The following is a 15,956-nucleotide window of genomic DNA, read 5'->3' as shown; positions in this document are numbered from 1 at the left end:
GTAGATAACAAAACCTGTGTTATCAGAGATGATTCTGGAATGTTTCTCTTCAGTGCAGGGCACTTGCTTGCTGTTTTTTCCTGATTCTTCATTAGACTGAGAGAACCCACATCAAAAATATACTGCAAGATGTTTTCACCTTCCTCTCACATGCAATAACAAAATACTTCCCTATTTAAATTTTAAAGCAAGAGAGGATTCATAGAGCATATGGAATGAACGAGATCCAACAAGCAGGCTATTCGATTTCCTGCCCCTGACACTAGCACTCTGTGTAAAGGAGTAATTAGAATCCTGAAGGTAACAATTTAAATAAGTGCCCATCAGAAAGGGTACTGTTTAAATAAATTCTGGTTAACACACTCAATATAAGTACAGTGCAGCCATTCAAAAGGAGAGGCAACTGTGCCTGTTACAAAGTAAATTAAGCTTAAACAACAGAAAGTGGCTAAGTCATGTTGACTCTGCAGAGAGGAAATGGGGAATTTGGGCAGACAGAGGTGGAAGGGAGACATTTATAATAAACCCTTTTTAAAAATAATAATAAACCCTTTTTTACCATCTGAGTTTTTAATTTTTTTACTGCGTACATGTTATATGTTACGTGGAAGAGTCACCTATGGTACAAAGGTAGATAGGTAGGTAGATAATATAGATAGATGACAATAGATAAATGGTAGATAGTAGATACGTAGGTAGACAGATGATTGATAGATGATAGAAGGATGGATAGATAGATAGATATAGATAGATAGATAGATAGATAGATAGATAGATAGATAGATAGATAGATAGATAGACAGACAGATAGATATAGATAGATGATAGGATAATGGGTAGGTAGATAGATTTGAGACCAGAAGTATAAAGGAACGGCAGGTTCTAAATTCTCCAACTGCACCTTTTATTTTTAAAGCCATCATTCCCTTTTCCATTACCCTCCACCTTTTAGTCCTCTCTAGCTAGTAGGAGTCTTATCCTTGGTTGGGTAGTGGAAACAAAACAGACAGTCATAGACACACTCTCAACAGAACCGCACAGCACACACAGCCTCAAACACACGCTTTTGGATTTGGAGGTGTGTGCACGTTTGCGTGTGTTGCGGTCGGGTCGGGGGTCGTTGAGGAACGAGCTTGGGCAATTGAGCCGGACCTCCCCACCTGCCACTGTCTCGTGTTCGCACTACCTCCCCTCACCCTTCTATTTCTCCGTTCGCCTTACTCCCCACCCCCGCTAGGGGTCCAGAGCACCCAGGCTACTTGGCAGGCGTAAATTCCCTCCCACTTGCGCCGCCACTTCCCGCGGCCGCCTCGTGACGTCAGGGCTGCGCGCGGGGCGCCGCCTCCTGGGTGCCCGCTTCTCCCGGCCCTGCGGCCCCGGCTTGCCCTTTAAAAGAGCGGGGCCTGCGCCAACCGCGCCACACCGCGGGGACCGGGAAGCACAGCTGCTTTCCCTGAGCATCTTCAACTCGCCTTCCGGCCGCATCTCAAACCAGTCCTGTCGCCGTCCTCTTCTGGCAGAGTCGAGCGAGCAGGGCCATGCAGCCCGCAGCACTTCTCGGCCTCCTGGGAGCGGTGCTGGTGGCCGGTGAGTGGACGCGGAGCGCCGTTCAGCACCGCGGACAGCGTCAGCCTCCTCCTTCCCGGAGGCCATCTCGACCGGCGGGAGAGAGGGAGGAGGGTTGGGTGGAAGGTTTCTCCCTCTTGCTTGAGGTTCTTAATTTCTTCTCTTCCCTGGGCGTTTTCCTTCAACTCCCCACCCCATTGTCTGACGTGCAAAAGGCCACAGGGCTTCGCAGCTCAGTCTCTTCATATCTGAGTTTTCCTGTTAAATAGAAAGAAAATAAGGAAACCTCACGTTCTGTGCTCACTTCCAAAATGTCATGCTCTCTGAACTCGAGGGACGGTGTGATAGTAGTATTCTGTATCTGTAATTAAGTATTTGTTTGGCTTTTCAAAGCCAGACGAACACGGAGAGACAGGAGTACATGTATTATGATATTAGTTGGCACCTGCATAATTTTTTTTTATTATTATTTAAACATGATGAGATAAAAGTCTCATGCATGTCGTATCTTTTTTCTTAACATGTATGTATATAATATGTGTATGTATGTTCATGAGTATGTGTGTACAGGTTTAATGTAACTTTTTTGTACCTGCTGTCTCTGGGGAGAGATTATTTCACACACAATTCATTTTTAAGTTATTAATGGTACCTGCGGTAGATGTTTTGACTTTAGTGCTCAGAAAACATGAGTAGTATAAAATAACCACAAAAATATCCTTGGTAAGAAAGAACATTTTAGTCAACTTGGAAGGATGAAATTTTAAGTAGTAGACATTTGACAGTGTTTATGTGTGGAAAGTTGTGGGATTAATCTTTCAAACTACTCTGAATCTCAAAGAAATGATCTCTAGAGATTTGAAAAATTTGTGTGTGTGTGTGTGTGTGTGTGTTGTGATCATTGAGAAGTAACTATGCCACCACCAGATTAAACAGGTTTTCTTTGACTGTTTATTAACTTCATAGAATATTCTTCTTTTCTGAGATTGAGATTCGCAACTAGAATGGAGGTATTGCCATCCGTGAATATGAAGCTTTCATTCAAATGTAGAGACAAAATGTAAGCCAGTGGTAATTTGTGTTATTGCAAGCTACATGCATTCAGAATTTTCTAAAATTCTTGTCATTGTTAAAAATTACCTATAAATATTCTTAATTTAATTAAAGAAAACCAAATGAATATTTAGAGTTCTTTCTGGTCAAAATATTTTCAGAAAGAAATTGTTTAAAAGAATATGCTCTACATTGTGCTATAGACCAGAAAAACCGTGCCATTTATGAGATTTATTTAATGACAGTAGTAAAATACTTATAGCTCTCTTACACAAGAGAATATTTTGAGTTCATATTTTAATATGAACTAAAATGGAGACATTCCATTCTTTTCAAAAATTCTTTTGAATTTTTATATAGTTCACACACCATAAAAATCAACCTTTTTAAAGTACATATTTCAGTGATTTTTAGTATATTCATTTTGTTGAATATACTATCAAATTTCAGAACTCTTTTGTCACCCCAGAAAGAAATTCCATACCTATTAGCAGTCATTGCCCTTTCCTGCCTCCCAACAATGCCTGGAAATGAGACATGGTAGTCTTCAAGCAGAGTGTGTAATTTTGCAAAATCGCAGGGCTGAGGAAAACCTCAGGAAACCATCTCATTCATCTCCTGCCCCTAAGAGCTTCTGGGGAGAGATCCACACCTTGCTACAGAAGCTGCTGTACACTTTAAAAATTAATATGAATGATGTAGCTAAATTATATTCCACATTATACTAGGTAAGATGGTTCCTGCATTCAGCAGAACTTCTTTAACTTGTTATTTTATATCTGTTATTGTATAACTTGTTTAAAATGTTTTTTATATTTTATAGCTTTTTATAACTTATTATTTTATATACAAACTTAGTTTGAGAGTCTTATGAGATATTAATATTTTGGAAGTTATTTCCAGATCTATCATATGATAGATATTGTTTGAAAATTTTTCTACCATTTGACTGCTTCACTTTTATCATAATCAGTGGACTTTCCTTTGTGCCTTCTGGATCTTACTTCTTACAAAAATAAGTTAAACTAAGGGAATAATGTATCTTTCATTATTAGTTGACTGTCACAGTTTCTATTAGAAGAAATGCAATGGAACTTAGATATCTCACCAAGATGTAGAATGTACTTTTATAAGGAAATCTAGTTCCTTTTCATCAAAAACATGTCTGAAGAGCCTCACTCAGAGAAATAGGATAGTTCTGTAATAACAAACATGAGCTACTGACTGTTTTGAGTAACAAAAGAAAAATATTTCTCTCCTCCCAAATTTGATGACTGTTAATATTTTGGCAATATCAGTTATTAATAAAAACAGTTATTTTACATTTGTGAAAAAAAGAGAAAAGTTATTAGATAGCAACTGTGTTACCAAAGAAGTTTTAGTAAAGCTACATTTTTAAAGACACCTTCCAGTTAATTAGAGGACTGATAAACTCATTTATTTCTTTCCAGAGGATTTTACAGATTTCAGGTGGAAATAGAGCCGAAGTGGGAATGTTCCCAAATAACAGACATTTGGATGGGTAAAATAATGTCACAGTATATTGGACCCTGGGTGCCAATGGTGGGCCATCTGGATCTTATCTGAACTACATTTCAGGAAGACAGTGGGGTCTTCAGATCTTGTTAGCCACTTCTCAAACACTTTACAAATGATTTTAACATGCTAGATAACTTTGGGTCTCTTGAAATAATTGTAGACCCCATGCCATGCTTTAAAAGGAAAATTCAGTAAGGTGGACAAATAAAATAGATTATTTTATTTCTAAATTGAGCCCTATGCTGTGTAATTGATTAGAGAGAAGAGACTTGGGGAGCAAACGTTTGGGGAGGAAACATAGGGAGGAAGAGTCAGGTTGCTGTTGTAAATAAGCTGCATTTTAGTAGCTTCCATATCTGATGACTGAGAGTTTTGCTATTGCTCTAGCTAACTCTTCACCTGTCTCAGGGATCTAGAAGTTTCTCACACTGAGCTTCTCCAGTCATAATAGCAGTTGGCGTTTCTAGTGAGTGCCAGGAGAACTGCACAGATGGGCTTGTATGTAAAAGCTCTGAGCTTCTCCAATGGAGAGCACTTGGACAGAACAAAGTCAAAGTGAGAGATAAAAGAATCAAAGCAGATTTGAAAGAGGAAAAACAAACACTGAAAAATTAAAAGCAACTCAAGCATTTCCTAAGCAGAAAAAAAAACACCCCACTTCAATTGCTGGTTTAAAATAAGCAGAATCTCATAAATATAATTTAAATAAATTTAATTTGAATAATTTCATATAAATTCAATATAAATAAATTAAAATTAATCCTTTTAATGTATCTTCATGAACCAGTTGTTAAGCACCTATTTGCATATGATGTTATGAACTTGATGCTGTACTAGTAGAATTAGATACAGACTAGTAGAATTAAGCTGCAGGCAATGTGGGGAAAGGAAACGTAATACTGATTCAGAAGTATAAGCAAACTTTTTGAGGCAAAGGGGGTAAAAACAAAATAATTATGTGAGATAATTACAGCCATGTTTTTGTAAAGGAAGTTAGTTTTGAGCAGCATATGTTCTTGGGGACAGGAATAGGCAAAGGGAATCACAAATCTCTATCAATTTTGGTTAGGCAGACTGGGTTGAGGACTGTACCCTGGTTTCATTTAAAGCAGGTTTGTTTTAAACTTTTTATTGATGTATAATATGCATGTAGAAAACTGCACAGATCATAAGTATACAGTTTAATCAAGTTTTCGCTCATTGAGCATACCTATGTAACTGGCATTGTGATCAAGAAACAATGTTGTCAGTATCCCAGAAGCTCCTCTTGTCTGTGGTCTGGATTTGATTTATACTGAATATGAGATAGTATTCATTGCCAAATCATGTTGAAGACATTGCTAGGGAAAACGGCTGTGTGAGTGTGAGTGTGTGTGTGTGTGTGTGTGTGTGTGTAACAACTGGGGGAATTATGGCTCCAGGAGTAATCATCCCCAACTATCTCCACTGTGCTCAGCTCTGACTCTGCCCCTCTCTCCAAGTAATATGTGGAGGGAGGGGTTGATTTTGTGAGTTTAGGGTCACACAGCTCTCCAAAACCAATTTGTTTCCCATTCTTTTTTTCCTTCAAAGCAGTCAGTTCTATTCCAGTGGATAACAAGAACCACAATGAAGAAATGGTAAGTTAAAATGGAAGTCTAGAATCTATACTTACATTTAGAGTCTAGTTTCTCCCACTCCTTATCATACCAAACCAAACAAAATAAAAAACACAAAGAACAAAAAACACAACATAGTCTTCCAAAGCCAGGTTTTCATCCCCGGGGAATGGAGGGAATGGAGGCATGGAATGCCCCTTCTGCCCTGGGCACCGTCCTCTCTCCTGCATGTTTTAATGCCCCTGAGAATAGCTGTCATCACACCATCTTCCCTCCAGCTCATTCAGAAGTGGATGTTAATTTCACTTCTCTGGGTAACCTTGACCCAGGCCATAACCCCCCGCCCCCCTTGTATTGTTCTGTGGGAAACCTGGGAGGTTTCATTATACTCCTGTAACTCTGCATTCCTGCCCCAAAGACCCTGCAAGGCCAAGCCTCTCTCAAGAGCAGCTCAGGGTGGAGCAGGCTGTTGTCTCAGGGACACTAACTTTCACCTACCTGCTTTCGGGCTCTTCTGCAGGTGACTCGCTGCATCATTGAGGTCCTCTCAAACGCTCTGTTGGAGGCCAACGCCCCGCCCGTCACCCCAGGGTGCCGCCAAGTCCTGAAGAAGAGTGAGTGGCCTGCACTGCAGGAGATCTTTGTCCCTGGAATGGCCCTTTTCCTTGCTCCCTCTGTGTCACCTTCCATGTTACCTTCAAGTGAATGGGGATGGGGGCATAACGCAATGGGAAGAGCACAGACCGGCCTAGTATCTGGGGAGATAGAAGATACGTCTTCTAGTCCTTGCTCTGCCCCTTAAAAACTGTGTGACCATGGAGAAAGACTCCTTGCCTCTCCAGGCTTATTTAATCAGTGTAAAATGAGGGAGTTGAGTTCAGTGACGGTCTTTGAAATTTCTATCAGTCCTTAAATTCCTTGGTTCCAGAGTCTGGAGTTTTAGAACAGGCTTTCTTTGGATGGAGGGAGGTGTGGGGAGTGCTTGCTTGTGATGAGATGGTTAAGTGCTCTGGGAGTGTTGGAAGATGAAAGGATAGAAGGAGATTTTAAAATAATTCTTCTCTTTGCCTTGTATTTTTCTGACAGTGAGATATTAGAAGCTTGGAAAGGTGACTCAGAAACTTCTGGCTCTTTGCATGACAGATTGTTTAAGCTGTTTTAATGCAGAGCTTATTAGAATGGGAGGTAGCACCAAATGGCACCAGGAATTTCAGGCATGAGATCTCAATAGGGGGAGGGTAGAAACAGCATCCTGTGAGTCAGAGAAATGACTTTCTGAATCTAGACTGGGATGTTTTCTCTATACAAATTATCTTCTGTTGAAAACAAAATTTGAACAGTGATATAGGCTGTCTCCATAGAGAGTTGACATTAAGAGATCAATTTTATAAAACTAGTCAGTTTTTTTTATGTATGAAGTCAAACTGATTCAAACAAATTTAAAAAAATTGTTCTGCTCAACATCTTTCCCTGCTTTTAAATTTTTAGGTAGGCTTGAAATAGAGGATTTTGTTTCTTTTCACCTTCAGAATCTCTCATTGAAAACCGTACTCTCTTGCTATTGCTGCACATGAGCCCTCGTGCATAAAACGGTAAAAACAATGTTAGTGATTGGCCAGAAGAGTAACCTGGCAGGATTCAATCCATGTTGGGGACTTCAAGGTAACCATAGCAGGTGTGGGTGCCTAAGCCTGTAGAGGCCCCATGAGCAGTGGAAGAAAGTCTAAAAACCTCCTTTTTAATTTCTCCCCAACTTTCTTTTCCAGCCACTACAGGGAATGAGTAACAGGGACTAAATAAAGGCTGCTCCTTTGGGCAAACTCATCTTCCCATTTCTTTACTAGATAGATGCAAACCTCTGGGTTCTGTAATACTAAGTCTTAAAAGAACCGTGATTGCTTAGGAAAAGCTGTTGAAAGTAGGGCTCTGCTTGCCTGCCAAGATCAAATTAGCCTTTAGGCTGTGGCCATAGCGATCTAGCCTCAGTTCATCATCAATTGTGCCCTGAGGTCCTTTGATGTCTGTTAAGAGAGCCTCAAGGAAACTGACAAAAATCAAATGACCCAGGTCCATCAGGGCCCTGGTGACATCATACCCAAAGATGCACACAATGCTGAGATCAGGAGAGTTTAAGAGCTCTTCCATTAAAATAGATGTTAAAATGGAAGTTAGCATCTATACTTACATTTAGACTCTAGATTCTCCCACTCCTTATCATACCAAACCAAACAAAATAAAAAACACAAAGAACAAAAAACACAACATAGTCTTCCAAAGCCAGGTTTTCATCCCCGGGGAATGGAGGGAATGGAGGCATGGAATGCCCCTTCTGCCCTGGGTGCCTCCTTCTCTCCTGCATGTTTTAATGCCCCTGAGAATAGCTGTCATCACACCATCTTCCCTCCAGCTCATTCAGAAGTGGGTGTTAATTTCTCTTCTCTGGGTAATCTTGACCCAGGCCACCACCAAACAGACTCAAACACCAGTCAGGGCCAGATACACAGATAACAAAGGAGTAAGGCAGAATAGGAAGTGACAGGAGGATGCTTGCCCCTTCTGAGGGGAAGCAGATATTTCTCAGTTTCAACCCTGTTAACGGAGAAATACAAACTTTGTTATCAGATTTGGGATTTTTCAAAAGAAGTTCAGATTTGGATTTTTAAGCAGTATCTCCCAGTATTTAGGTATTGCCTCTGAATTTGAATTTACTAAAAATGTTATTTAGGCCAAACATAACTCGCCTCTGGGATGCTAGTTTGTAGCTTCTGCCCCATTCCAATTTTCTGTCTCCTGCTGATTATGTCTTAAGCTGATGAGAAGACTGGTGGAGCTTTCGGCCCACTGGATGGATGCATTCATTCCTTCACGCAGATGCTCTCCCGCCCGTAGCCCATTTCCATCTCCACTCCGCTCTCTCTGGCATGTCTCTGGAGCCAGCATACATTTATTGACCAAATGAGCATTTGGAAAGTAGGGAAGATTATTGTTTTATGGCTTGAAGATGCCTTAGGGAATATGGAGTCCAATTTCTTAACAAAATCAGTTTGACCCGGTTAAATTGGCCATCCTTACAACATGAAAATTAGAAATGGAAAATGCATTTCCCTCTTTTTACTTGAAAGTAAGGATGAATTTCACATCTTGATTCTACAGATTGACAATGACTTGGTGCTACTAATCACAGCCCTCCTCTGATCTCACCTGCCGGGGCTGAAAGCTAAATTTAGGAGGAAGTGCTAGGCCTCAGGCACAAGCTGCTACAGGCAACACACATTTAACTGGGAAAAATAAAAATACTTCTGTTTCTCACCAGGAGGCAGTAGGAAAGGGGCCACAGAGCCCTTGCCCTGGGAAGCTGAGATCCTGTCTCTTCAGGGCTATTTCAGCTGACTCAGAGTGGCATCAGTATCTGCTCAAAGCCTCCCTGCCTCCTGGTGCCTAACTGGCCAGCGCCACCATCCCAGTGCAACACTGGCTCCTAAAAGACAAAGGCACTTGTGAGGGGTTGGCCCTCAGGGGACTGGATGGGAAAGCTTAGGGACATTTCAGTTGCCTCATAAAATATGAGAATGTTATCATGCCAGGCTAGGTATAGGCTAGCTCTTTCTTGGACATTTTTACAAAATAGGCCAATTTTCTCCATTTTGTAAATGTCAGTTCAAAATGATTCATCAGTGACTTTCAATAGAAATATAATGTGAACCACAAATATTATTTTAAAGTTCTTAGTCATTCTATTTAAAAAGTAAAAAGAGACAAGTTAATTTTAATAATATATTTTATTTTTACCCAATATTTTTTATGTAATATGTAATTTTTATACATCCAATATATTTATGATATATATTATCCAATAAAATCCAAAATATTATTTCAATATATTATTGATGTAAAAACTGGCCTATTTTACATTTTTTTATACAAAGTCATCAAAGTCTTATAGGTATCTTATAGCACATCTCAGTTTGGATCAGATACATTTCAAGTGCTCAACAGCCACCGAGGTGGTGGCTCCCAAGATGAACAGCACAGGTGTGGACCCAGAGCTGTGAGCAGCCTTGGCTTCTGGAGCTCTATCTGCACTCAGTGACTCAAGTTGAAATCCAAGCCCCTTCCAGCTAATGATCAGAAGTGTTAACTGAATATCTCCTTCCATGGGATGTCCTTGAATTAGAGAGGATTTAGTAAAAGAGCTATTGACATTTGGAAAAGATAGGAGGGAACAGCATTCAATTAAAATATCAGTTATTCTATCTACTTTTGGCTCATGCAACACAAAGATAACTCAGTACACTGATCTTCATCTTCCCCATCTAAGAATATGTGGGGACAGATGGGACCTTAGTGAAGGAAGAAATGGTCCCTTCTACTGTTGAGCAGTTTTCTCAAGGAAGAAATACACACCCTTTTTATCACAAGTTACTAAGTTATATTATCACTTACTTCTATACTGAATCTATCCAGCTGGTTAGATAAAAGTCTGATAAACTAAAAATTAAAAAATTTTAAATTCCCCTTTGAATAGTGGTACTTCCCATTTTTGCTATTTAACTTTCTTTAGCTGGATTCTAGTTAGAGCTAACTACACAATGCCAACTTTTTAACCCCGACTTAGAGCAATTATATAAAGAATGGCCCCAAATTACGCCTCTCTGAACCTCAAAGAACCACAAAGATTTTTTTTCTGCAAAAGGAGGAGGTTGAACTAGTGAACTCTAAGGTTTCTTCTGGTTATAAATTCTAATATTTCATAAATCTATATTTGGGTTTCAATTTCATCATTGATAGTACCAAGAAGACATGCTGGTTGTGTGTAATGAAAAAAATTATTAGTATATTGCTAGACTTAAACACAGCCAAAGGACTTTCATACCATTTGCTTTTAAAGGAACCTAAGTTTATTCTTAATTAACTTAAAAAAATCATCCAAGTGATTTTTCTTGGTCCTTCGGATTTGTAGTGATCACTGAGGCTCTAGTGCTTGTAGATATATAAGCAATTCTGAAGCTATACTTACTCTTTTCAATTTTCATTATAGGTGGAAAAGAGGTCAAAGATGAAGAGAAAAGTGAAAATGAAAACACAAGGTTTGAAGTAAGATTGTTAAGAGGCCCAGCGGATGGCTCGGAAGCCCCCAGGCCCTCCGGTAGGGAGGAGGCAGGAGCCCTGGAGGAGGACCCCCGAGGCCTGACCATGGCAGACACAGAGGGGGGCGAGCCCCGGGGGAGCCTCTACGCCTCTGACAGCCGAGTCGCCAAAGGAGCAAAGGCAGCCAGGTCTGAGGAGCGTGAGGGGGAGGACAGGGAGGACGAAGAAGGAGGGAGATACCAGGAAAGGGCGCGCTGGGAAGACGGCAGGGAAGAGAAACAACTGGAGGAGCCCGGAGAGACACAAAATCCATTTTTCAACAAAAGAAACCAGGCTACAACTAAGAAAACAGAGGGGTTAGTATCCAGGTACGATTTACAATCTGCTGGGCCCCCTGAGGAGAAGACACACAGCCGGGAGAGGAGCAGCCAGGAGAGTGAAGAGGACACCAGGAGCCGGGAGGACCATCCCCAGGGGTCTAAAAGCCAGTCTGGGAGCCGGGAAGAATCCGAGGGAAGTGAGGAAGACGCCAGCCCGGAGGTGGACAAACGGCGCTTGAGGCCAAGACACCACCACGGGAGGACCAGGCCTGACAGGTCCTCTCAGGAAGGGAGACCTCCCTCCGAGGAAAGGGGGCAGCCCCGAGAGCAGCCTGAGGACTCCCACGTGGGCACCGACGGCTTCGGGGAGGAGAGGGACCGCCGTCCAGCCCACCACGGGGCTTCAGAGGAAGAACCTGAATACGGGGAGGAAGTAAGGGGCTACCCACCCGTCCAGGCTCCCGAGGACCCGGAGGGGGGACGGCATGGTGGCAGGGGAAGTGAGGAGTTCGGGGCTCCGAGGCCTCCCGGTGACGAGAGCCAGGAGGAGGAGAGCAGGAGAAACCACCCCAGCCCAGGGCTTGACAGCATGGCGCACGGGTACAGTGAGGCAAGTGAGGAAGAGAGGGGCCGTGAGGGGGCACGCCACCACAGAGCCAGGGCAGGGCAGCCAGGGGCCCCCTCCAGTCCAGACAGCAAAGAGGAGAAGAGGTTCTTGGGTGAGGGATACCGCCGCGTTCACGGAAGCCAGGCAGAGAGGGCGAGGAGGCGTCCACAAGGCGAGTGGGAAGACCAGGACAAAAATTACCTCGACTATGGTGAGGAAAAGGGTGAGGAAGGGGCCCGCGGGAACTGGCAGCCGCAGGAGGAGCTTCAAGACACCAAAGAGAAGAGGGAGGAGGTGAGGCTTCCAGGCCAACACCACGCTCCCCAGCATACCACTGAACAGAGGAAGAGATTAGGGGAGCTGCTCAGCCCATACTACGACCCTCCCCAGTGGAAGAGCAGCCATTTTGAGAGAAAAAACAACTTGGATGACAATTTCCCTGAGGGTGAAGAGGAAAATGGGCTGGCCTTGAATGAGAAGAATTTCTTCCCGGAATACAGCTATGACTGGTGGGAGAAGAGGCCCTTCGAGGAGGAGGTGAACTGGGGATACGAGAAGAGAAACCTCGCCCCCAAACTGGACCTGAAAAGGCAGTATGACAGAGTGGCCGAACTGGACCAGCTCCTTCACTACAGGAAGAAGTCGGCCGAATTCCCAGGCTTCTCCGCCTCTGAGGAGCACACGAGCCCACGCCATGCAGCAGAGAATGGAAAGGACAGGGCTGGCCAGGCAGTCCTAACAGAGGAGGAGGTACAGTGTGGGGCTTTTGTTTAACATTGACTTAAGATGGTTAATGTTAAAATGTTCAAGACTATCTGATATTAATGGGGAGAAATTGGTGGGGTTTAATCATCATGAGAGAGTACCCCCTAGTAACAGGTAGAGACAACCTCTGAGTTTGATTTCCTCCTACCGTCTAGCCACTGTTCACATTCCTGCCCATTGCCTCCTATTGCCGTGCTTCTCAACTGTCGGTGCACACTGGAGTCACTGGGAGGGCTTGAAAAATGACTGCCCTCTGAGACCCAGCCCAGGGATTCTGTGTGCGTGCTGCTGCATTGCTGCCCAGCCATCAGGACATTTTAGAGCTCCCAGGTGGCTTCAGTGTTCAGCCAAGGGTGACAACCTTGAAGACACTGTTCTGGTGTCTTAGTTAACTTTTCATCACTGTTTCCCAGGGTAAGAAGGAACAGGTGACAGAAATGAGTTGCTTTGGGCCATCTTCATCAGCTATTGGACTACGACAGTTTACATCTAGGAGAGGAAACGTTATCAGAGCTGTACCTGCCTAAATAATGATTTTTCTTAATATTGATTATGTAGGTTGATGTTTCTCAAACTTGAATGTGCATCAGAATCATGAGGGATCTACCCTCAGAGTTTCTTAGTAGGTCCCCGGCAGGGCACAAGACTTTGCGTTTATGACAAGTTGCCTGATGATGCTGATTATGCTGGTCAGAGGACCACGCTTTGAGAACCACTGATGTAGGGTGTCTCATATAGCCTTTAACATATCAAAAAGCCCCCTTTCTGTTCAGACTCCCTCAAACAGCAACAAAATAAGTTGAACAGGGACCTCATGACTGCACTTCTCTGTATTTTGTAGGAAAAAGAGCTGGAAAATTTGGCTGCCATGGATTTGGAACTACAGAAAATAGCTGAGAAGTTCAGTGGTAACTGAAGAGGCTGATGGTCGTTGGGGCAAAGGGCAGTTTGAAGAAGCAGCTGTTATATTATCTATTTTTCACCACTTCACTGAAAGGCATCATTTACTTACCCAAAGCCAGGAAGTAGAATTAAATGTTTGACACAACTGGAAGTGTCTTTAATTTTTGCCAGAATGCTATTGAAAATATGAATAGCCTGACTTGTAGCACATGCTTTCTTGCAACATAGACATACTAACATGCTTGTGACAATGAGTGTGCACCCATCCTTGAAAAAATGTTTGTCTTGTTTTGAAATAATAAAAGATTCACCCGAGACCCAAAGCTTCATGTTCTTAGCTTCCTTTGGGCTAACAGGGAGGAGTGTGATGTTTAAATCCACCTTTTAAATTCTAAAAGATAGCACTAGGATTTGTTGGTCTTTGGGTGCTTAATTGTTGTGGGGGGGGGTATGGAGGCAAACCTCAGAAGTAAAAGTATGTGCAGGAAATAAAGGGAAAGAGATCACGAAGACATATGTTCCCCTAAGCTGGAGAAAGATTAAATTGGCTTAAGTACCTGTTTCAAAAAAGATCCTAAGATACCACTTTTAAAATCCTATTATCTGGAGAGCTCTGGGAGCAGCTGGTCGTGGGTACTTTGAGGGTTGTGGAGAAAGCCTGGATACTATGAACTCAGGACTGGGAATCACAACATCTGGGCTGGTGGAGAGATGCCTGCCCCCTTAGGGCTTGTTCGATTTCTGCTTGAGGAAGACGGGTGCTCTGACTCTGTTACTAAGTAGCTTTGGGCAAGTTATTTTCTCTCCCTGGGTGGCAGGATCATCATCTATTGTCTCATTGAGTGGTTAGGGGGATTTTAAAGAGTCTATACAAAACCATTAAGAATAGTGCCTATGGGGACTTGATGATGGGGGGAGTCTTGTAACCATAATGTTGCTCATGTAATTGTAGATTAATGATACCAAAAAGAAAAAAAATAGTGCCTAGGCTATGGCATGGTACGGGAAATGCTGGCTGCCGACATTAACTGCAGCTTCCTACAGCAAGACAGGTGGGCAATTTCCTCTTCTCCCTTCTTTTACCTGTCATTTCATTCCTTGCCAATGGTGGCTTCTATGCCATTGGTTTCTATTATTTTGACAGGTAAATAGTGTTCTTGGGGAGGAGGCAAAAATAAGTGTGGGGATCTCATATGACTTTTATTCATTGGGAAGGCCTGGTTTTCCTCTTAGCTAAGGCAAGAATTGGCCTGTGCTAATTTAACCAGACTCTTTTCAAGTTAACTTTCAGTTATATACTTCTCCAGGAGATTATCAGCTTTGTCAAACAGGGAGCAAGCCAACCAGTGCTGGGAATTTGACGGCTAATGGTTTTAAATCTAAGTAATAGAAGCTCCCAATGGCTGAACATTGAAACCACCTGGAAGCATGTTTCTAGAAGGCTGCTTTATCACTCTGCCTGGGGTCTTTTTTTTCTAGCCTTGGGATCCTGATGGGCTGCTCGCAAAGGCAAGTGAGAAGTGCTAGAGGGGATAATGGCTGCTAAAGGCAGTCCTCACTGCAGACAAGGAGTTCATATATAAATATTGTACTGGTTTCCTGTTGCTTCCATAACAAAATACCATAAACTTAGGTGGCTTAAAACAATAGATTTACTGTCTCACAGTTCTGGAGGCCAGAAGTCCAAAATGCAGGTGCTGGCATGGCCGTGCTCCCTCTGAAGCTTGTAAGGGAGGATCCTTCCCTGCCACTTCCAGCTTCTGGTGGCCCCAGGCAGTCTTTGGCTTGTGGCAGCGTAACTCCAGTCTGCCTCCGTCTGCACATGCCGTCTTCTCCCTAAGAGTCTCTGTTCACATGATGTTTTTATAAGAACACCAGTCACGTGGGACTAAGGGCCCACCCTACTGTAATGTGATCTCATGTAACTAATTACAGCTACACTGACCCTGTTTACAAAAAGGTCATGTTTTGAAGTACTGGAGTTTGGGATTTCAACGTATTTTTTTCTGGGGAAAAAAATCAGCCTATAACAAGGCAGGCCAGCTCCCATACCACTCAGGTGGAATAACTGAGTCACATATTCTATATGGCCTCCCAGGCAGGGGATTAAGCCCTAGGTGCCACAACAGGGGGAGTAATGCACCCTTTATAGGCTGTGTTTTCCTTGTAACACTTTCTACTGGTGACCCTACTCGTGTTTCCTGGGATCACCTTCCAAATAAACTGTCCTCACCTTATTGCTGGGTTTGCTTCTGGGGGACCCCTACCTAAGAAACCATCCCAAGCTAAGCCTGTTTTATGGCAAATAATGTTGCAGTTGTAATTCTATGTTGCTGCATCTTGGTACCAGATACTGGGAAATACTGAGGTTTATGGGAAATGTTGCAGTACACACAGGCATTATGGCTCTCCTTTTTCCTATTGCAGTCCAGTAGAAACAAATCATTTGCTAAATAAAGAGAATTCAAAACACTGCAGTGCACCAAATGCCAGTCTGGCAAGCCACCCCTCCCCCAC

The 15,956-nt window shown here is 42.7% G+C and overlaps 1 protein-coding gene across 1 annotated transcript; it reads left to right on the top strand.

Annotated features, from left to right (window-relative positions):
• Nucleotides 1–1,341: 1,341 nt before the first annotated feature.
• CHGB (chromogranin B) lies at nt 1,342–13,762 on the top strand. The gene is made up of 5 exons (XM_036885122.2): nt 1,342–1,587; nt 5,731–5,777; nt 6,277–6,370; nt 10,795–12,521; nt 13,378–13,762. The coding sequence occupies exons 1-5, from the start codon at nt 1,539–1,541 to the stop codon at nt 13,450–13,452; spliced, it is 1,992 nt and encodes a 663-aa protein (XP_036741017.2). The 5' UTR covers nt 1,342–1,538; the 3' UTR covers nt 13,453–13,762.
• Nucleotides 13,763–15,956: the final 2,194 nt, after the last annotated feature.

Source organism: Manis pentadactyla, chromosome 5, assembly GCF_030020395.1.
Source record: "Manis pentadactyla isolate mManPen7 chromosome 5, mManPen7.hap1, whole genome shotgun sequence".
Classification (NCBI taxonomy): Eukaryota; Metazoa; Chordata; class Mammalia; order Pholidota; family Manidae; genus Manis; species Manis pentadactyla.
The sequence above is the reverse complement of the archived record's forward strand: the minus strand, read 5'-3'. Positions and strand labels throughout refer to the sequence as shown.

Bases quoted from the DNA above. Each gene is read 5' to 3' on its own strand.
- CHGB (XM_036885122.2), top strand. From the start codon at position 1,539: ATGCAGCCCGCAGCACTTCTCGGCCTCCTGGGAGCGGTGCTGGTGGCC. The intron at 1,588-5,730 runs GTGAGTGGACGC...TTTCCTTCAAAG, and splicing joins GGGAGCGGTGCTGGTGGCCG to CAGTCAGTTCTATTCCAGTG. The intron at 5,778-6,276 runs GTAAGTTAAAAT...GCTCTTCTGCAG, and splicing joins AGAACCACAATGAAGAAATG to GTGACTCGCTGCATCATTGA.